The sequence below is a fragment of the Mus caroli genome, unplaced genomic scaffold (genome assembly GCF_978045245.1).
Source record: "Mus caroli unplaced genomic scaffold, Mus_caroli_1 scaffold_11, whole genome shotgun sequence".
Taxonomy (NCBI): Eukaryota; Metazoa; Chordata; class Mammalia; order Rodentia; family Muridae; genus Mus; species Mus caroli.
In genome coordinates, this window is record NW_028227266.1 from 50,380,624 (window position 1) to 50,404,615 (window position 23,992).

Consider the following 23,992-nt stretch of genomic DNA (forward strand, 5'->3'; position numbering starts at 1 on the left):
CGACTAGGTCATCTTTCAATACATATGCAGCTAGAGACAAGAGCTCCGGGGTTCTGGTTAGTACATCATGTTGTTCCAACAATAGGGTTGCAGATCCCTTTAGCTCCTTGGGTACTTTCTCTAGCTTCTCCGTTGGGAGCCCTGTGATCCATCCAATAGCTGACTGTGAACATCCACTCCTGTGTTTGCTAGGCCCTGGCATCGTCTCACAAGAGACAGCTATATTTGGGTCCTTTCAGCAAAATCTTGCTAGTGTATGCAATGGTGTCAGCGATTAGAAGCTGATTATGGGATGGATCCCTGGATACGGCAGTCTCTAAATGGTCCATCCTTTCATCACAGCTACGAACTTTGTCTCTGTAACTCCTTCCCTGGGTGTTTTGTACATTTAGTACTCTTACTTGCTGAGCTATCGCTCTCCTTTGCTCAATATAGTATATTGTTGAAGACAGAATTTATTTAATTATTTTGATCAAATGCAACTGATTGATTAAGCCAATGCCACATTTCTCTCCAGGACAAAACATTATAAACAATATTGGTATTTACTCACTTTCCCTACTTGCCTAAGCAGCAAACTGGAGGTTTGTAAATTTGGGTGCAACAGCCAATATTGATATTGATTATCAGCCTTCAGTTGATTGATTATTAAGACAACTTTCTCTTGTATTTCTCTTGGTTTTGATTAGGTAATGTGGAAACAGCCTATTCTTGCTTAACCTAAGCCATTATCATTTTACACATTTTATTCCCTAGATAGTGAATTATTGACACATGACTTTGATGAGTTTGCTGTAAATATCAGAATACCATAAAAACACTTTTCTACTGAACTCAGATCTGACCTTCAACTGTTCCCTAGTGTCACACTTGAATCTGCCACTGTCAACTGTCTATCATTTCTATATTAGATCAAACAGAGCTACAATTTCCACAAAGCGCAAAATATCCTTGCATTTTTATTTAAGACATGTTCCCTTGAATATTTAATTATTTATCATATAATTGTGAGCAGATGGCAGCCTACAAATTACCCACTTATTTTCTGTGAGAAGCAGTACGATTTTGCAAATCTCCCCTGGGATGATCTATGCCTAGACCCCTTCCAGTTTTCGCTTTTCTGACCGACTTCTTGCAGAATGCCAATGTGGTGCTTCCATGTTGGAGGAGAACATCAAATAAACTGGAATAAGCCAAAGCAATTTGTAAAGAGATGCTAATTTGTAATCACTTTAGGGACTGCTGAGAATTCAACTTAAATCTAATAGCAAAGACACTAGCAAAAAATGCTTTATTTTCCCTGTTGGAAGAAGGAAATCCTAGCATTGTATCAATAATACTTTCAGGAAGGCCATAGAACTTTGCTAGAGGTCTTTTGACAATTGATGAGTAGCCAGAGAGACATTGAGTTATACATGTTTTACTTCTTCTTCCAAGTTTGAAATATAAAAGCCAACCAACCAACAAACAAGTCCAAAACAAAAACTTCTGGTCAAGGCTGGCATTGATTTCATTTCTGATTGATTTCTATACTAGAGAAACTATCAATGGGCGATGGAGTGAAGTCCATTTAAAATCCAGATAGCTTGTGTTGGTTTATTGGCACTGATTGGCTGAAGCAGATTTAAAACTATAACTGGGAAAGCAGCATGCTAGAAATCAGTAACAGGAGCTAAAACCATCCAGTGGAAAAAAAGACAGCATTTTAAACAAATGGTGCTGACTCAACTGGCGGTTATCATGTAGAAGAATGCAAATCGATCCATTCTTATCTTTTTGTACAGAGTTCAAATTCAAGTGGATCAAGGATCTCTACATAAAACCAGACACATTGAAACTTATAGAGAAGAAAGTGGGGAAGATCCTTGAAGATATGGGCACAGGGGAAAAATTCCTGAACTGAACAGCAATGGCGTGTGCCATAAGATCAAGAATCGACAAATGGGACCTCATAAAATTGCAAAGCTTCTGTAAGGCAAAGGGCACTGTCAATAAGATAAAAAGGCAATCAATAATTTGGGAAAAGATCTTTACCAATCCTAAATCAGATAGGGGCTAATATCCAATATATATGAAGAACTCAAGAAGTTAGACTCCAGAGAAACAAGTAACCCTATTAAAAAGGGGGTACAGAGATAAACAAAGAATTCCCACTGAGGAATACTGAATGGCTGAAAAGCATCTAAAGAAATATTCAATATCCTTAGTCATCAGGGAAATGCAAATCAAAACAACCCCAAGATTCCACCTCACACAGTCAGAATGGCTAAGATCAAAATCTCTGGTGACAGCAGATGCTGGCGAGGATGTGGAGAAAGAGGAACACTCCTCCACTGCTGGTGGGATTGCAAGCTTGTACAACCACTCTGGAAATCAGTTTGGTGGTTCCTCAGGAGATTGGATATAGTGCTACCTGAGGACCACGCTATACCACTCCTGGGCATATACCCAGAAGATGCTTCAACATGTAATTAGGACACATGCTCCACTATGTTCATAGCAGCCTTATGCCAGAAGCTGGAAAGAACCCAGATGTCCCTCAATAGAGGAAAGGATACAAAAAATGTGGTACATTTACACAATGAACTACTATTCAGCTATAAAAACCAATGAATTTATGAAATCCTTAGGCAAATGGATAGATCTGTAGGATATCCTGAGTGAGGTAACCCAATCACAAAAGAACAAACATGATATGCACTCACTGATAAGTGGATATTAGCTCAGAAATTTAGACTACCCAAGATACAATTTGCAAACCACATGAAACTCAAGAAAAAGGAAGTCCAAAGTGTGGATACTTCTATCCTTCCTAGAAGGGGAACAAAATATCCATGGAAGGAGTTACAGAGACAAAGTGTGGAGCAGAGACTGAAGGAATGACCATCCAGAGACTGCCCCACCTGAGGATCCATCCCATATACAGTCACCAAACCCAGACACTATTGTGGATTCCAACAAATATTTGCTGGCCGGAGCCTGATACAGCTGTCCCCTGAGAGGCTCTGCCAGTACCTGACAAATACAGAAGTAGATGCTCACAGCCATCCATTGGATGGAGCACAGGGTCCCCAATGAAGGAGCTAGAGAAAGGACCCAAGGAGCTGAGAGGGTTTATAGCTCCATGGGAGGAACAACAATATGAACTAACCAGTATCCCCAGAGCTCCCTGGGACAAAACCTCCAACCAAAGAGTACACATGGTGGGACTCATGGCTCCAGCTACATATGCAGCACAGGATGGCCTATTTGGTCATCAATGGGAGGAGAGGCCCTTGGTCCTGTGAAGGCTCAATGCTCCAGTGTAGGGGAATGCCAGGACCAGGAAGTCGAAGTTATTACAGATGAAGCAGTTGAAATTTATTATAGGTGAAGAACCCTTCTGAATATAATGCTTTCTTTCAATGATCAAATATTGGAAATAGGGGCTGGGGTGTGGAGGTTGGAATATGATTAGCACTTTATTGTGCATTTTTAAAACAATCTGCTCCAAACAATGGCACTCAGGGGAGTGGGTGTGTTGGTGAACAGAAAGAGGGGAGAGGGGATAAGGGGAGGGAAAATCTGGAGGGAGACCAGGAAAGGGAATATCATTTGAAATGTAAATAAAGAAAATATCTGATAAACTAAAATTTAAAAAATTAATAACAGTAAACTTACCTGGTCAGCCTCCATAAAAAGAAGAATGATAAATGCCGTTATTTGGAGCAGATTGTTTGAAAAATGCACAATGAAGTGCTAATCATATTCCAATCTACCTATCCCAGTCCCTACTTCCAGTATTTGATCATTGAGACATAGCATTATATTCAGAAGGGTTTTCATCTGTAATAACTTCCAACTGCTGAACAGATGTTGCTCTGGAAATGCAGACAGTAGAGAATCAAGGTCTCCAAGTCCAATCAAAACCATGGGTTAGCAAGATCAATGTTTATAATGCAATCTAGATGTGGGTACAAATATAAGAATCACTACATTTTTTACCAAATTTTTACTTAGCTCTGGTACATTGTACCTAATGTAATGCTTTGTATTAGGATGAGATAGTGAGACGTCTCCTTTACATTTAAGAAAATGTAACATGCCAGATTTAAGTCTGTTCTTGTGTGTTAATTATCCAGCTTCCTTATGTTTCTAGGGAAAGTCATAGTAAGCAACACCAGACTTTAAAGAGTACTGTTTAATTCAATAACTCATCTAAAAACAAATTTAAAGCTTATTTCACCATTGAAAAACTTTTTTGTATACAATAGAAAAAATTACATGAAATCTTATTTAATTATGTTATTTCCCCGGTTGGGGGGGATAAATTCTTAATATTATGTTTCATTGATGCTTTGAATACTAGACTTTGGTTATAAGCTATTGACTTAGCTGTGGCAAAATTGATTTCCCCACCTTTCTGTCCCTGCTAATATCACCATCTCAGACCCTGACTTCTGCTGAAGCAGCAGTTGTATTTAAGTGACTACTGCAAGAGATGACAGTGAGGAGAATGCATTAGAGACAGAGGTAGAAACCACTGCTCAATAATTAGGGAGCTAAGTTGGAGGCAAGGGCTAATCTCCATTTCGGTGCCAGAATAGAATCTTACAGTATTATCTATGTGCACACACACAAACATGCTTATACAAATATAAACCTGACGATTTTGCTCTCTGTAAAATGACAAGACTTAAGCTGCCAGCTGTCACAGCAAGAGCTTTCATTATGGTTATTCTATTAATTTTACATGATGTACAACACCAAGTTCATCTGTGTACTGTTAAGTATTTTTGTAATTAAAACTCCATCACAGTCATCAGAATAAATGAATAGAGCTCATCTTTTGTTTTTAATCTTGTTTTTTTTTATTGTTGTTCATTATACATTCATTAAAATACAACTTCATAACCCACACTGAACACAGCTCAGCCTAGTTTGTGGTCCCCAATTTACCCTCGGTGAAGCCGAATTCGAATATAAATGATAAGCAAAGTGAATCACAACAAAACGACCCCTGGGGTGTCTGAAACTTCACAAAGGCTTCAGGATTAGAGCAGACACTGTATCCCGTGTTTATTCTCCATTTCCTGGTAGAGGTCTCCTGATTTTAATTAGAAATTGGAGGAGGAAGCTGGGAAATTGCCTTCTAAGCAAATGGAGGTCCCATAATGGAAACGGGTGGAAAAAAGGGCAGAATAACTAAATTTTCCAGCTTCCTGGGGGGACTGATATGCTGGGAAATTATAACAGGCAAAGAGATCTGAGTCTACTGCCAAGCTTGCTTGGCTGAGCTCACCTCTATCATTGTGAAACACCATTGTTAAGATATAGTGAACCTTGCTCAATAAGCCTTGTGCCCCTCCCCCCACCCCCGTTAATTAGATTTATGTTTTCAAAGCATATTCTTTGAAAAGTAGCTTGTGTTTTACTCCTGGAATCTACTCTGGATGATGTAATTATCACAAAACCATTTAGCCTTTTCTTCTTATACTCAGTATTGTAGAAAACAGGAATAAAAACAATTTCGATGTCATTTCTGAAGAGTCATAGTCTAGAGAAGAGGAATCCAGCCTGAGCCCCAAAGCCTTAATATTGTCTGCTAGACAGGCTTGGCAAGGGTCTCCTTAGTCCCATAGTCCTGCCCCATCTTATACTTCCTTACTTTTCAAGAATATATTTTAATTGTCTTTTGCCTTAAAAAAAAACTAAACCAAACCAAACCAACAACAAGAAACAACAAACAAAAACCAGCCTTTCCAACTTCCACAGAGCAATTGCTCTATGTTCAGTTATTTCCTATCTCAATCAACAATTCGACAGATGAAACCCTGCCATGTCTCCATAGCTCTCTAATTAATACCTCTGCAAGTCACATTACTAGAAAAAGTCTGTATAATTTCCTTTTCCTTTTTAAAAAATCCAATAGCTATGTTTATCATTCTACCACATGACTACAGGGAATGTCACAGCAATCTTTGTTTCCTAGGTGGGGGCATGTTGCTTTCTAGACCTAAAACCTCTTTAAACGTCCTTTTCCAGCTTTATGTCCTCTGGCTTCCTGATAACCACAGGCTAAGCTTTGTCAGTTTCATTTATTAGCTTCTGCTGTCCACCTGAACAGCCTCCTTAGATAATCTCGTTCCACTTCCACACGGTGTAAATATCTGGGGAGCTGTCTAGATGATGTTACTCAGCTCTTACAGAATGGCTGAGGAACTCTAAGTTGGGGCGCCTGATTTTCATGATGGGTGACAAGCATAGCTACGTTTTGTCATTGTCTTTATTAGACTGGAAATTAATTAAGTTTGTTCTTTGCTTAGAAGCAGGACATTGCTTCCATTTTTTTCCAGACTGCTTACTCTACAAATGCCCCAGGGAAGAGTCAGAAGTGAAAGGATGGCGCCTCACAGAATGTGAAGCAAAGGAAGAGACCTACAGGGAAGTTTCCTCAACACTATCATTGTTAGAAAAGTGTGCTGATTCCTCTGCTGGATGCCCCCTATTCCCCAGGAATAACGCATTCTCCCTCCACGTTCCCCATTCCACCTCCCATCTTCTTGCTCTTACATCCCAGCTTCCAGATGAGAACTAAGAGAGTCGGTGTGTATAGGTATGGAATTATTTGTAGTAAGAAAGGTTATGAGTGCTGTGATTGGGATGATTTCTTTTGAGGATATGATGAAAACCTCCTTATTCAAAAAGAATGTGTAGAGAGACATGAGGTTTATTAAGAAAATAAACATTTGATGTGTGCACCATATCAAAAAGCAGAGAGACTGTTAGCTCAGTGCTACTTTTCAAAGAGAAATATGTTTTCATCTCCAGAGTGTAATATTAAACACTACATTTAACCCCTAAGGCATTGAGACTTCTGGATAGAGACATACTATTCCCTAGGTTCAAATTTATTCTGCTTAAAATGGATATAGAGCACAAGTTCTTCTTCTTTTAAAAATTCCTCTTTAGAACTGTCAGAAAATTCTTCAAGAGTCTAAGAATCTGTGTCCTCAGGGGGTAAAGCAACACCTATATATAGATGTGTTTTTGGTCCATGCTTGTAATTTGCTTTGGTATCCATGGGGATGACAGGTGTTAAGGCGATGCAAGCTGATATGATGACACAGAGCTCAGCTATATGATTTTGCATTAATCACTTGGCACCAAAAGAGTTTGATCTTATCTGAAGTGTGGATAAGTTTGTTAAAGGAGTGTTATGTACTTATTCTTACTTTAGATGGTGTCAAATTGTGTCTTGGGAGAAAAGGAGTTTAGATTACAACTGAAATATTTATTTCATGGCTCCTATTAGCAGTTACAGTTAGACAAAGGATAAGATTGTGGGGGAGAGTCAAAGAACAATAGCATCCAACAGGACCAGGTAAGAAGCAGAAAGAACAAACCAGAGTTGGTATATTGCAGTGATCAAAGCCTAGAGCCTGGGAAAAGGAATTGGCTAATCTTGTATCTTGTAGTCCATTTACTGGCTATATAATTTAGAGAAATGTCAGAGTAATGGATATGTGTGTGTTTGTCTATGCATATATTTATGTGCATATATGTCATACATATATGTATATATATGCATGACTTATGATGACTAAAAGAATTAACACAATTATACTGCTTAGCCCAGTATTAACATAGTAAATGACGAATAATTTCTGTAATGCATACACATTTATTTAAGAAGATTTGCCCCAAAGATCACCATCTGTTTATCTAATGGCTTACTGTAAGTTGATAAAAATGTTATTCTTTAATAAATTCTGGCTAAAACTCTCAGTGCTATTTCTTCCAGGATTCTCCAGAAGTCTGATTTTTGTTCCATCCTGCTCTCTGGCTATGTTTAAATAAAATTCTGCATCAAATAAATTTCAGGCACTGCACTGCTTAAGGTATGTCCTCTGTCTGTGGCAGGCATAGTGGGAGTTACAAATTTCCATCCATTTTGAAGCCTTCCCTTTTTACCCAGAGCAGATTCACCCACTGACTCTTTCCTGCACATAGTGGTGCTTACATTGCTCTTCTGGTTTTCTCACAGGCTTATGAGGACTGTGCCTCATGCCCCACTTCAAGACTACTGAGGGACGAAAGACCTTCCACGCTCATGCATGCATCTTTTTGCCTGCTTTTCTCTTTAATGACTGGCTGTACACCATCTTCCTTTTGAGCCACTCCACTGAGCTCTTCCACTGGGATAGGAATTGGGCCAATGTGAATGCCTCTTAGAGTTCTTGACATTGAACCTTGGGGAGCTGATCTGACACTCAGGTCTCAGTTTTCATACCTGACTGCGCTGCTTGCTCCTGGGAATCACAGCTCTGAAAGTTGTGCTGGGAATCAAATTAGATCTAAGCCCAGCAAGGAGAAGGAATGGTGACAGGCTTTTATTATAACGATAGCAATCATATTGGCAAAGGAACAAAACTACATCCGAAGAGAAAAGCATCCTATGCACAGCTATAATTATTGTTCCAAAGCAGCTCCTGGCATGCACACACGGGAGACCCCACTCTGCAGATGCAGCGGCACTTCTTTAGTGGCAGCTAATCCAGAAAGGTTCCTTTAACCCTCCCACTTATGCAAGAGGCTGTTAAAATGCAAGGGGGCAGGTTTTTTTTTTTTAAGATTTATTGTTTTATGTATATGAGTGTTTTCCCTGCATGCATGTAATTGAACCATGTATTTGTATATTGATACCTGTGAAAAGGTCAGAAATGGAGTTATATATGGTTGTGAGCTGCCAAGTGGGAATTGGGAATTGAATGCACCTCCTCTGTAAGAACAGCAGGTGCCCTTAACCACTGAGCAGTCTCTCCAGATCCCAATGTAAAAGTTTAAAAGAACAGTAAGTGAAGACAAGATTCAGCAATACAGGATATGTACAACCTGGACTAAGAAAAATACCAAGGAAGAGAAGACAGACTCTCAGCATCTGGGAAGGATGGGGGAGGGAAAGGACAACATGGAGGGGAGGGGAGGAAGAAGTGTGTGGGATGAAAGAGAGAGAGAGAGAGAGAGAGAGAGAGAGAGTCCTGAAAGAGAAAGAATGAGAGGGGCAGGGGATGAAGTCATAATATTAAATATCTCATTAAAGATTCACCATCTGAAAGTACATTGCTCATGTATGTGTGCCATGTTCACAGATGCCAGATATAAGAGCAGAAGTAGATTTCATATTAAATTTAACGAGAGAGGAGAAGGTACAGGATAAAGGAAAGGTTAGTGGGAGCTGTGGGAGCGGCTGAGTTTAAACCAACCGTCATGATTATGTATGTGTGCTGTTATTTCTAGTCTTCCCAGAAAACATGCAGGGAAATTCTCATACAGTGCTTCTGTCGACAGTGACTGTCTTCTGTATGCGTCTCCTCCCTTCTCTTTACTTTTAAATTGTGTTTACACAAAGTAGGCTCTAATTTCTGCCCAGGGCAGTACAATTTTCTGCCTTATCTATGTTGTGAAAAATATAAACTAGTGAGGTTGTGGGAGGATATTGTGCTAACCTTCAAAAGCCTGTCAACATATTCCCTTCATAAATTAGCAGCTGGGTGTGGTGGCACACGCCTTTAATCCTAGCACTTGGGAGGCAGAGGCAGGCAGATTTCTGAGTTCGAGGCCTCGAGGCTAGCATGGTCTACAAGGTGAGTTCCAGGACAGCCAGGGCTATACAGAGAAACCCTGTCTCAAAAAAAAAAAAAAATTACATAAACTAGCTGACCACCTCCCTAACACAAAAGCCACCAGGGAAAGGAACCCAGTGGGACATTGGGTCCTGCTATCCTGTGATGCTCCTGTTGGAAGAGAGTGAAATGTACAGGTCAAAATGTAGGCCTAGTCAGTATGATGTGTTGAATTTTAGGGTTCAGATTTCTGTAGATTAAAGAAGTAAGGCAAGCATTCGCTTTGCCATGTCGTGCCTTGGAATGATTTTTGCTTTTCATATATTTATCTGGTTCTCAAATATTGCAGGGGTAGCAGATGACGAAAAAAATGGATACTCAATTTTATGACTCCAGGCAACTTGTCCTGAAGGAGTAAGTCTCAGAAGGAAATTGAAAACCAGTTTGACCTGAGCCTCAAATTGTATATTCTACTTCGAAACCTGCTCTGGGTATAAAGAGCTATTGGGACAGAATCAAAAATGGCAAGGTCCAGAAATCACTGTTGATTTCCTACCCTATAAAGCCAGTCAGAATGAAGATGAAAACAAATAAAGAAAAAATGTATCCACCCGAGGCATTCGTAACCTATAATTTTGAGGCTTCCCTGAAGGAAGCTGTCTGGGTCTGTAAGGGCTACTTGCTGTTTCTTCTGATAATGCCCCATTGTTATTGAAACTAAGGTAGAAAATTTGAAAACATTAAAAAAAAACACAGAAAAGAAAATTAATAACCCCACTGTATTAATTTGCAGGTGTGGTGAGTCACCCAAAACAGAATAAATTCAGAGAATATAAAATCAATTTCCCCTTAGCATAAGAACTCTAAGGGCATTTCAGATAGTGTCAGTGGTTTTGTCATGTTCACGGTGACTTCAGAATTCATTTTAACCATCACCTTTCTAGCCATCCAGAAGAGAAAACCGCCATGACCCAACATCCTCTGTCTTCTCTTGGCAAAGCCCATCCAGATACAGAGAAATAGATCCCAGATGATCTATTCATCTACTAATGTTGGGAAAGGGCAGTATCTTAGCCTATTCAAGTGACTATAAGAAAACACCTTAGACTGGGTTATTTATAAATAACGAAGCTAGTGTTTGTAATTTTAAGAGCTAGGAAGTCTATGGATAGGACATGAGCCCAAAGGAAAACTTATTACTATCATTTTGTCAAACAAACATGGGCAATAAAATCTCCTAATGACATCCTGCTGTACCCACAGATGAGTGCTGTGCTCAAAGCTCATCCAAGAAGCCTCTTGCTGCAGTAGATGGGAAATAACACAGAGACCCAGGATGGGACTCTGTGCAGAGAGTGAGTGACCCAGAGCTCTCAGAGCTCTCAGTCCTATGCGGGATAGAAGGTTCAGGGGTTTGGCCAACTTGGAACAAACTCCATGTTTTGTTGTGTTTTTCTTTCTTTCTCTTTCTTTCTTTCTTTCTTTCTTTCTTTCTTTCTTTCTTTCTTTCTTTCTTTCTTTCTTTCTTTCTTTCTTCCTTCCTTCCTTCCTTCCTTCCTTCCTTCCTTCCTTCCTTCCTTCCTTCCTTCCTTCCTTTCTTCCTTTCTTTCTTTCTTTCTTTCTTTCTTTCCTATGGACTTTTTGTTTAATCTTGTCATATTTTGTCCTAATGGTCTTTGATTGCTAATTTTGATTTTTATTAGTGTGTGTGCGCGCATGTATGTGTTATTTGTGTGTTTTGAGAGAGAGAGAGAGAGAGAGAGAGAGAGAGAGATCATAAGGATGTAGGGAGGTGGGAAATATAGGACAGGAGTTGTATTTTATATATGGAAAATGTTTTTTAAAAAGTTTAAAAAGCCAGCAAGTTCAAAATCAAGGTATCAGCATCAGTCAGGTCTGTTTCTATGACTAGACTTTCTTGTTACACTTCACATGGTGAAAGGGCCAGATGAGTCCTCTAATTTTCTTTTTATAAAGGGAACAGGCAGATCCCTTTGTATTTTATCCTCTATTTATGAGAAAAAAGATCTTATGATTTAACGATACCTCAAAGTCTCCCCTCCTCCCCCATAATGCTATCTCAGAAGTGTTGTTTCAACCTAAGACTTTTGGAGTTACACCAAATATTAGACCGTAACAAGCTGAATGGATCTTAAAGGGAAATTGTGTCTACATATAGGTTACTATTTTATTTTAGACTTAGATTCATGAATAATCTTTTAAAGTTATGTGTGTGTGTGTCCATGGAGACTGAAAGAGGATGTCAGATCTCCTTGGAGCTGGAGTTGTAGGCTGTTGTGAGATGGGTCCTGGAAACCAATCTCAGTACTGTGGAAGAGAAATAGATGCTCTCAACCATGGAAGTCTCACCAACCTCCCCCTCCACCCCCCCCCATTAAATCTTACCGTGAACATCTACAGCTTGACACTTAAAAGACAGAATTGGAACAGCATACCCACTGTCTTACAACAGGCTGTTTGTACCAACCAAGTATATTGGCAGTTTTACTCCGTGTCTTTAAATAGTCTGCTTTTATGTCTTAAATACGGCAAGGCACACCTGATCATCCTGATGTCATGTACTTTATCCAGCCAATCCATTATAGTTGTTGTTAGTCGTTTGTTAATGTAAAAGTGAGATGGGCAACTTTTTTTTTCTTTTTTCTTTTAAATATTTTTTATTACATATTTTCCTCAATTACATTTCCAATGCTATCCCAAAAGTCCCCCATACCCTCCCCCACACTTTCCTACCCACCCATTCCCATTTTTTTGGCCCTGGCGTTCCCCTGTACTGGGGCATATAAAGTTTGCATGTCCAATGGGCCTCTCTTTCCAGTGATGGCCGACTAGGCCATCTTTTGATACATATGCAGGTAGAGTCAAGAGCTCCGGGGTACTTGTTAGTTTATAATGTTGTTCCACCCATAGGGTTGCAGATCCCTTCAGCTCCTTGGGTACTTTCTCCAGCTCCTCCATTGGGGGCCCTGTGATCCATTCACTAGCTGACTGTGAGCATCCACTTCTGTGTTTGCCAGGCCCTGGCATAGTCTCACAAGAGACAGCTATATCTGGGTCCTTTCAGCAAAATCTTGCTAGTGAATGCAATGGTGTCAGCGTTTGGAAGCTGATTATGGGGTGGATCCCTGGATACGGCAGTCTCTAGATGGTCCATCCTTTCGTCACAGCTCCAAACTTTGTCTCTGTAACTCCTCCCATGGGTGTTCTGTTCCCAATTCTAAGGAGGGGCATAGTGTCCACACTTCAGTCTTCATTCTTCTTGAGTTTCATGTGTTTAGCAAACTGTATCTTATATCTTGGGTATCCTAAGTTTTGGGCTAATATCCACTTATCAGTGAGTACATATTGTGTGAGTTCCTTTGTGATTGTGTTACCTCACTCAGGATGAGAGATGGGCAACTTTACACAACAAACTATACACACCAAAACTTTTAGAAGGTCAGTCAATAAGAAGTTTCTAATGAATATTCCAAATATATCTTAGAAAGGTGCTATGAGTTCACTGTTCTATCTACATGTATGAAGGTAAGTGATCAAGGTCATAGAAGCACCATCACCCGTCCTTGATCACCTTGGTAACAATTCTGTTACTCTTGAAATGGACCAGATTAAGGTGGCTCTTGCTGTAGACAAGCCATTTCCAAGTTGGTTTCCTCTTCTGCCACTTCCATGGGAAGAACATACTCCATCAACTGTGAGGCTGGGCTTGGCACGTGAACAGGGCTTGACAGCAGGCTTCCATGTCCCTCATACAGTGGTGTGAAGAGTCTTATTCTGTGTAGTGTTTATTTACCCCAACAAGGGGCAAATCTATGTCCAATCACCTGTTTTGGGCCCAGTCCAGCCCACACCAGCCCCATGTGTGTGAACTTAGCACCTTACTCCTGTATGCCACTGAAATTTGGTGGCTGTCAATTATGCAAAAACACTTCAGTGATAACTGATAGCTGATAACTAGAAACCCAGCCAGGTATTGGACATGCAGAGCACCCAGGGCAAGCCAACCCTTTCCTGCTTTTTGTAGGATTCTTCTGATCTTTCTGGAAAGTGACTGCCTCTCAAGTTCCAGGTGCCAGCAGACAAAGGAGCTGACCTTATTAAACTTTGCACCTTGCTCCTGCCATTTTGGTCTCACGTGATTTTTCCAATCTTACTTTCTCTTTGTTATAGAGCTCAGTCCCAGCCCGGTGCAAGAGGCTAATGGACTGTAGAACAGCTTTTGGCTTTGAAAATGTCAGCCTGTAATGAGAAATGGAACATAGTTATTAACAGAGCCAGACATAGATGCCCACAGGGTACCATCCTTTTACCCCCTTCCTTGCAAATGCAGGGCCAAGAGATTATCAACAGAGCCTAAATAGAAAATACAAATGCAATGGAGAAGCTTCGGTGGTTTCTTAAATGCTTGCTAAAAAACACAAATTTACTAAAAGTTAAAGCAACAGAGAGGACCACGTATGTCTTTAACTCCCCTGGACTAAAATACAAACAATCTACCTAATTTAGGGACTTCTCATGACCTTGTTTTAGGGGCAAAAATTGGCATTTTAAAACATTTTATTATAGCATAGAATAAATATTGCTGTATTCTTGTTGTAGAAGATGTTGGATTTTGTAATGGCGTCTTTGTTCCTGTGTATTGTTTGACTACGCTCACCTCCCATTACCTTTTTCCTGTTTTACATTTCCTGTTCTTTTCCAAAGAATCATCCCTTCCCCTTGTACATTCATGTGATATGATTGTGTACATGCGTGTGTGAATGACTGTGTGTGCATGTGTTTGTGTGCAGTTCAGAGTCCACAGATGAGAGAAAAAGTCCAATAGTTGTCGTTTTCTTCTGGTTTATTTTTCTCACTGTGATCTGTGTTTCTGAGCTCATCCTTGTAGCAGAAGCTGAGGCTCAAGCTTTAAGTCTCACCAGCATCTCAGGTTCTTAGGTGCAGTGAGTCTCACTGTGAATGAGAGAGCTCCCGTTTTGTCCCCTCTCGTAGGTCCATAGCCAGGCTAGGACCTCAGGTAGTTCTAGGGCCAGCCTCAGCACCAGACAGTTCTAGCTAGCAGTCACTAAGTACTCTCTGTGGACAATCCCATCCCCATTGCTCTTCACCAGAGCTGATGGTGTTTGCCTTTCCCATGTCCCACTCCAGGTTGCTAAGGATGGCATTTTTGCCTGCTGAAGGCTCTCTTGCTCATCTGAGGGCTGTAACTATTCCTGCTAGTCAATGTACTCCAGCACTCCAACCTGAGTGGCGAAATTCATCCGTCACCTCTACTCCAGCAACTTTATGGCTCCTTCTGCTTCAGAGGTCTGACTCACTAAGCTCTGCTTGATACAGTGTCCACCTGCTTCTTGTAGGTGTCTGCATCTTAACACAGGGAATATCAACCTAAGCAAGCCGAACAACCCACGGGCTTTATTTACTAAGACTCCTGACAACCTGCTTTCGAGATTCCACAATTCCACTGTTACTAAGGGCCTTCTGCTTCCTTTGGAGGGTCTATTCACACAGAGAAGAAGAAGAGTGGACACTAGGGGACAAGGAACAAACATAAAATCACAAGTCTTAGGTGAGCTATTGAGAGCAGATCTGTGATGTGGAGGCAACGAGATCCCGTGAACAGGTGCTAGTAAAACTGCAACGCAAGTGTGTTCCAGATTCAGAAACATCAGTACACCTGTAATGACATAATATCATATAAGAAAGAATGTAATTAAGTGCTAAATGTGTGGAAAAGTCTATAAAAAGGTGTTTTGCTTTGTTTTGTTTTTTTCTGATTCTCCGGTGTTGCGTCTGCTTTCCTGTATTATTAAGAAACAAATCAACACTCCGGACAAAATGAAAGACTTGATAGCCCTAGCTCACTTCACCAAGGTTCTGCCCTTTACTTCATCATGGTTAATTTTGCTACCCTTCCCTTGCTCCTACTTTCCTCCTTCTTCTCTCCTTCCTTTCTTTACCTTAAGAAAAAAAAAACCTTCGCAGTTAAGCATAACAAATGCAGAGCAACTAAATAGAAAAGTGGGCAAGCTGCTTCCCTTATTTTAGAGCTTGACAAGATGTGTTAGCTTTTACATTTTGGGCTCTGTGGGATGTCAGGCGCTCAGAGCAGGGGTGGCATCTATCTTTATGGAGCTAGCTGCACAGGCATCCTATCGGAATGAAATCATCCTTTGTTTCTAATTTTTAAAAAATTATTTAGAGTTTGTCAAGGTCTTCAAAATCCCCCCTAAGAAGGCAATGGTTCTCTAGTTTCCTTTGGCAAATCTGGGCAGCCCACTACAGAGTAAGATGCTGCTGACTGCAGGACCCTTGTGTGTGAGCTTATGTGCATTCAGGCTTCACAATGTGCCTGTCACTCAAGAGCTCATCACAGCCTTTCCCCCAGGCTCTCCAGGGATCCAGCAGTGGGAGAGCATGTGTCCCACTGTCCCATGCTACATGTCATCACTATCAGAGGGGTCTGACATGGCCATTTTTGTGAGCTAGTAGCAACCTTGCTTCCCTGTGGAATCATGTGGAGTGGCATTAAGAAAAGTACTGAGACCCAAGTCCAAGATTTTGATTTAATGGCAGAATGGCACAGACTGGATATTGATCTTTAAAGATTTTCTGTATGGTTCTAACAGGAAGCTGAGTTTGAGTGATGTGTGGAGGAGGAGGAGGAGGAGGAGGAGGAGGAGGAGGCGGCTTGAGACTGTTGTGGGAGTTAAAATGCAGGTAAGTTTAGAATAGGAGTACTTTTAAAAGGTTCACATGCCAGATCCACACACCCAGGAAGCTTCTCACTCTGGAATTGTCATCAAGATCCACTTCCATCCTCTTGGACCACTACATGGGACCAAACTCTATGCCTTAGGTTAGAGACGAGCTTTGGCCACCATGAAGAAACAGGGTCGAGATTTCTCCAGATTATTATTTTGTCTCTAGCACTAAGAATGACTATGAAATGATGAGTCTGTTTTTTCTAGTCCATTCTCCACCCAGCTCCATCCCATAAACAACCACCAAACCGAGACACTATTGCATAAGCCAGCAAGATTTTGCTGACAGGACCCTCATATAGCTGTCTCCTGTGAGGCTATGCCAGTGCCTGGCAAATACAGAAGTGGATGCTCACAGTCATCTATTGGATGGAACAAAGGGTCCCCAATGAAGGAGCTAGAGAAAGTACCCAAGGAGCTGAAGGGGTCTGCAACCCTATAGGAGGAACAACAAAATGAACTAACCAGTACCCCCAGAGCTCCCTGGGACTAAACCACCAATCAAAGAAAACACATGGTGGGACTCATGTCTCTAGTTGCATATGCATCAGTGGGAGGAGCGGCCCTTGATCTTAAGAAGATTCTATGCCCCAGTACAGGGGAATGTTTGGCCAGGAAGCAGGAGTGGGTGGATTGGGGAGCAGGGGGAGGGGGGAGGGGATAGGGGATTTTCAGAGGGGAAACTAGAAAAGGGGATAGCATTTGAAATGTAAATGAAGAAAATATCTAATAAAAATATATTTTAAAAAAATGCAAGTCAGGAGCTGTCATCTTGTGTCCCCGTGTGTGTGTGTGTGTGTGTGTGTGTGTGTGTGCCTTATCTCTGCTGGTCTGCCCGAGACCCCCTGATCTTGAACCCTAGTCTCCCACATGGCCTGTTTCTACTCGGGCAAGATGAAAGGAATGTTCCTAAGTCAGGAAAAAAAATCTCCAGACTTCAGGCACAAGTGCTCATTGATGGGAAAGGAACTGCTCATAGAAAGGAAGTGGTTCACAGAACAGCCGCAGCAGACGAAAACAAAAACCAACCAAACTGTAGTTCTCCTTAAAGAAGTTAGGGGTAGAGAGCGCAGGGTCGGCTGACACCCGCCAGCTACTCACGACCCCCGCCACAGGATTTTGAGACTGCTGGTGAGTGGAACACAGCTTCTGCTCCAGTCCAATCACGCAGGACCTGAGACTGCTTTGGCTGGGGAGGCAGAAATCCGGCCTACGTAGGGCCACAAGCCTCTTCCGGTTAGAAAAGCACCGGGGTAGCTAGGGCGCAGGGTCGGCTGACACTCGCCAGCTACCCACAACACCCACCACAGGATCTTAAGACTTCTGGTGAGTGGAACACAGCTTCTGCTCCAATCCAATTGCGCACGGGACCTGAGACTGCATTAGTTAGGGAAGCAGAAAACCGGCCTGAGTAGGACCACAGGCCTCTTCCGGCTGGACCAGCACCGGGGTACTGCCAGCTACCCACTACCCCCGCCACAGGAATTTGAGACTGCTGGTGAGTGGAACACAGCTTCTGCTCCAATCTTTAAACAGTGACAACGACAACAACTAACCCCAGAGATTACCAGATGGCGAAAGGTAAACGTGATAATCTTACTAACAGAAACCAAGACCACTCACCATCATCAGAACCCAGCACTCCCACTTCGCCCAGTCCAGGGCACCCCAACACACCGGAAAAGCTAGACACGGATCTAAAAGCATATCTCATGATGATGGTAGAGGACTTCAAGAAGGACTTTAATAACACACTTAAAGAAATACAAAGGAACACTGGTAAACAGGTAGAAGACAGTAAAGAGGAAGCACAAAAATCCCTTAAAGAATTGCAGGAGAACACTGCTAAAGAGTTACAAATCCTTAAAGAAAAACAGGATAACCTAATCAAACAGGTAGAAGTCCTTAATGAAAAACAGGAAAACAAATCCAAATAGATGATGTAAATGAACAAAACCATACTAGACCTAAAAAGGGAAGTAGACACAATAAAGAAAACCCAAAATGAGGCAACACTGGAGATAGAAACCCTAGGAAAGAAATCTGGAACCATAGATACCAGCATCAGCAACAGAATACAAGAGATGGAAGAGAGAATCTCAGGTGCAGAAGATTCCATAGAGAACATCGGCACAACAATCAAGGAAAATGTAAAATGCAAAAAGATCCTAACTCAAAACATCCAAGAAATACAGGACACAATGAGAAGACCAAACCTATGGATAATAGGAGTGGATGAGAATGAAGATTTTCAACTCAAAGGACCAGCAAACATCTTCAACAAAATTATAGAAGAAAACTTCCCAAATCTAAAGAAAGAGATGCCCATGAACATACAAGAAGCCTACAGAACTCCAAATAGACTGGACAAGAAAAGAAATACCTCCCGACACATAATAATCAGAACAACAAATGCTCTAAATAAAGATAGAATACTAAAAGCAGTAAGAGAAAAAGGCCAAGTAACATATAAAGGCAAGCCTATCAGAATTACACCAGATTTTTCACCAGAGACTATGAAAGCCAGAAGATCCTGGACGGATGTTATACAGACACTAAAAGAACACAAATTCCAGCCCAGGCTACTATACCCAGCCAAACTCTCAATTAACATAGATGGAGAAACCAAAGTATTCCACGACAAAACCAAATTCACACATTATCTCTCCACGAATCCAGCCCTTCAAAGGATAATAACAAAAAAAAACAATACAAGGACAGGAACCACGCTCTAGAAACAACAAGAAGGTAATCCCTCAACAAACCTAAAAGAAGACAGCCACAAGAACAGAATGCCAACTTTAATAACAAAAATAACAGGAAACAACAATTACTTTTCCTTAATATCTCTTAATATCAATGGATTCAACTCCCCGATAAAAAGACATAGACTAACAAACTGGCTACACAAACAAGACCCAACATTTTGCTGCTTACAGGAAACTCATCTCAGAGAAAAAGATAGACACTACCTCAGAATGAAAGGCTGGAAAACAATTTTCCAAGCAAATGGTATGAAGAAACAAGCTGGAGTAGCCATTCTAATATCTGATAAGATTGACTTCCAACCCAAAGTCATTAAAAAAGACAGGGAGGGACACTTCATACTCATCAAAGGTAAAATCCTCCAAGAGGAACTATCAATCCTGAATATCTATGCTCCAAATACAAAGGCAGCCACATTCATTAAAGAAACTTTAGTAAATCTCAAAGCACACATTGCACCTCATACAATAATAGTGGGAGACTTCAACACACCACTTTCACCAATGGACAGATCATGGAAACAGAAACTAAAGAGGGACACAGAGAAACTAAGAGAAATTATGAATCAAATGGATCTGGCAGATATCTACAGAACATTCTATCCTAAAACAAAAGGATATACCTTCTTCTCAGCACCTCATGGTACCTTCTCCAAAATTGACCACATAATTGGTCACAAAATAGGCCTCAACAGATACAAAAATATTGAAATTGTCCCATGCATCCTATCAGATCACCATGGACTAAGGCTGATCTTCAATAACAAAATAAATAATAGAAAGCCAACATTCACGTGGAAACTGAACAACACTCTTCTCAATGATACCTTGGTCAAGGAAGGAATAAAGAAAGAAATTAAAGACTTTTTAGAGTTCAATGAAAATGAAGCCACAACATACCCAAACTTATGGGACGCAATGAAAGCATTTCTAAGAGGAAAACTCATAGCTCTGAGTGCCTCCAAAAGGAAACTAGAGAGAGCACACATTAGCAGCTAGACAACATACCTAAAAGCACTAGAACAAAAGGAAGCAAATTCACCCAAGAGGAGTAGACGGCAGGAAATAATCAAACTCAGGGGCGAAATCAACCAAGTGGAAACAAGAAAACTATTCAAAGAATCAACCAATCAAGGAGCTGGTTCTTTGAGAAAATCAACATGATAGATAAACCCTTAGCCAGACTCACTAGAGGGCACAGGGAAAGCATCCTAATTAACAAAATCAGAAATGAAAAAGGAGACATAACAACAGATCCTGAAGACATCCAAAACACCATCAGATCCTTCTACCAAAGGCTATACTCAACAAAACTGGAGAACCTGGATGAAATGGAGAAGTTCCTAGACAGATACCAGGTACCAAAGTTGAATCAAGATCAGGTTAATGATCTAAACAGCCCTATATCCCCCAAAGAAATAGAAGCAGTCATTAATAGTCTCCCAACTAAAAAAAGCCCAGGACCAGATGGGTTTAGTGCAGAGTTCTATCAGACCTTCAAAGAAGATCTAATCCCAGTTCTTCACAAACTATTCCACAAAATAGAAACAGAAGGTACTCTACCCAACTCATTCTATGAAGCCACAATTACTCTGATACCTAAACCACAAAAAGACCCAACAAAGAGAGAAAACTTCAGACCAATATCCCTTATGAATATTGATGCAAAAATCCTCAATAAAGTTCTTGCTAACCGAATCCAAGAACACATCAAAACAATCATCCATCCTGACCAAGTAGGTTTCATCCCAGGGATGCAGGGATGGTTCAATATACGGAAATCCATCAACGTAATCCAGTATATAAACAAACTCAAAGACAAAAACCACATGGTCATCTCGTTAGATGCGGAAAAAGCATTTGACAAGATCCAACTCCCATTCATGATAAAAGTCTTGGAAAGATCAGGAATTCAAGGCCCATACCTAAACATGATAAAAGCAATCTACAGCAAACCAGTAGCCAACATCAAAGTAAATGGTCAGAAGCTTGAAGCAATCCCTCTAAAATCAGGGACTAGACAAGGCTGTCCACTTTCTCCATACCTATTCAACATTGTACTTGAAGTCCTAGCCAGAGCAATTCCACAACAAAAGGAGATCAAAGGGATACAAATTGGAAAAGATGAAGTCAAAATATCACTCTTTTCAGATGATATGATGGTATATATAAGTGACCCTAAAAATTCCACCAGAGAACTCCTAAGCCTGATAAACAGCTTCAGTGAAGTAGCTGGATATAAAATTAACTCAAACAAATCAATGGCCTTTGTCTACACAAAGAATAAACAGGCTGAGAAAGAAATTAGGGAAACAACACCCTTCTCAATAGTCACAAATAATATAAAATATCTTGGCGTGACTCTAACTAAGGAAGTGAAAGATCTGTATAATAAAAACTTCAAGTCTCTGAAGAAAGAAATTATAGAAGATCTCAGAATATGGAAAGATCTCCCATGCTCATGGATTGGTAGGATCAACATTGTAAAAATGGCTATCTTGCCAAAAGCAATCTACAGATTCAATGCAATCCCCATCAAAATTCCAAATCAATTCTTCAACGAATTAGAAAGTGCAATCTGCAAATTCATCTGGAATAACAAAAAACCTAGGATAGCAAAAACTCTTCTCAAGGATAAAAGAACCTCTGGTGGAATCACCATGCCGGACCTAAAGCTCTACTACAGAGCAATTGTGATAAAAACTGCATGGTACTGGTATAGTGACAGACAAATAGACCAATGGAACAGAATTGAAGACCCAGAAATGAACCCACACACCTAAGGTCACTTGATCTTCGACAAGGGAGCTAAAAACATCCAGTGGAAGAAAGACAGCATTTTCAACAAATGGTGCTGGCACAACTGGTTGTTAAAATGTAGAAGAATGGGAATTGATCCATTCCTATCTCCTTGTACTAAGGTCAAGTCTAAGTGGATCAAGGAACTTCACATAAAACCAGAGACACTGAAACTTATAGAGTTTTCCCACTGGGAAAATCCTTGAAGATATGGGCACAGGGGAAAAATTCCTGAATAGAACAGTAATGGCTTGTGCTGTAAGATGGAGAATTGACAAGTGGGACCTCATGAATCTACAAAGCTTCTGCAAGGCTAAAGACACCATCAATAAGACAAAAAAACCACCAACAGATTGGGAAAGGATCTTCACCTATCCTAAATCAGATAAGGGACTAATATCCAATATATATAAAGAACTCAAGAAGGTGGACTCCAGAAAGTCAAATAACCCCATTAAAAAATGGGGCTCAGAACTGAACAAAGAATTCTCACCTGAGGAATACCGAATGGCAGAGAAGCACCTGAAAAAATGTTCAACATCCATAATCATCAGGGAAATGCAACTCAAAACAACCCTGAGATTCCACCTCACACCAGTCAGAATGGCTAAGATCAAAAATTCAGGTGACAGCAGATGCTGGCGAGGATGTGGAGAAAGAGGAACACTCCTCCATTGTTGGTGGGATTGCAAGCTTGTACAACCACTCTGGAAATCAGTCTGGCGGTTCCTCAGAAAATTGGACATTGTACTACCGGAGGATCCAGCAATACCTCTCCTGGGCATATATCCAGAAGATGTCCCAACCGGTAAAAAAGGACACATGCTCCACTATGTTCATAGCAGCCCTATTTATAATAGCCAGAAGCTGGAAAGAACCCAGATGTCCCTCAACAGAGGAATGGATACAGAAATTATGGTACATTTACACAATGGAGTACTACTCAGCTATTAAAAAGAATGAATTTATGAAATTCCTAGCCAAATGGATGAACCTGGAGGGCATCATCTTGAGTGAAGTAACACAATCACAAAAGAACTCACACAATATGTATTCACTGATAAGTGGATATTAGCCCAAAACTTAGGATACCCAAGATATAAGATACAATTTGCTAAACGCATGAAACTCAAGAAGAATGAAGACCAAAGTGTGGACACTGTGCACCTTCTTAGAATTGGGAACAAAACACCCAGGGAAGGAGTTACAGAGACAAAGTTCGTAGCTGTGATGAAAGGATGGACCATTTAGAGACTGCCGTATCCAGGGATCCATCCCATAATCAGCTTCTAAACGCTGACACCATTGCATACACTAGCAAGATTTTGCTGAAAGGACCCAAATATAGCTGTCTCTTGTGAGACGATGCCGGGGCCTAGCAAACACTGGAGTGGATGTTCACAGTCAGCTATTGGATGTATCACAGGGATCCCAATGGAGAAGCTAGAGAAAGTACCCAAGGAGCTAAAGGGATCTGCAACCCTATTGTTGGAACAACATGATGTACTAACCAGAACCCCGGAGCTCTTGTCTCTAGCTGCATATGTATTGAAAGATGACCTAGTCGGCCATCAATGGAAAGAGAGGCCCATTGGACTTGCAAACTTTATATGCCCCAATATAGGGGAATGCCAGGGCCAAAAGAATGGGAATGGGTGGGTAGGGAAATGGGGGGCGCTATGGGGGACTTTTGGGATAGCATTGGAAATGTAATTGAGGAAAATATGTAATAAAAATATTAAAAATTAAAAAAAAAAGAAGAGACCAGCATCGTTGAGGTGACATCTTCTGGGAAGTGTTTTCTGAAAGCACAAAGAGGCTGTGTTCCAGAGATTGGCAAGGTTGTACTCCTTCTGCAGTGGGACTTGGTAACGTGTAAGGGTCACCCAGGTGGTACTGGTTTTGAAGGCATGAAGGGGTCATGCAGAGGAGCTGAGGCTCTGCACTGTGAGAGGCCATGGAAGGCTATTGGTGAAGGTGCAGCCTCAGTTGTAATTGAAGGCCCAGGACTGAAGGGGTCATGCAGTGTTTTGGAGAT

At 40.9% G+C, this 23,992-nt stretch overlaps 1 protein-coding gene across 1 annotated transcript in view; it reads left to right on the forward strand.

Moving 5' to 3' along the window:
- Positions 1-23,992, forward strand: part of LOC110302341 (transcription factor BTF3 homolog 4-like) — a 144,399-nt gene that overhangs the window by 114,252 nt on the left and 6,155 nt on the right. The window contains 3 exon segments of the mRNA XM_085828313.1: positions 13,797-13,867; positions 17,253-17,406; positions 17,409-17,464. Coding sequence (XP_085684439.1) covers positions 13,797-13,867; positions 17,253-17,406; positions 17,409-17,464 — 281 coding nt within the window.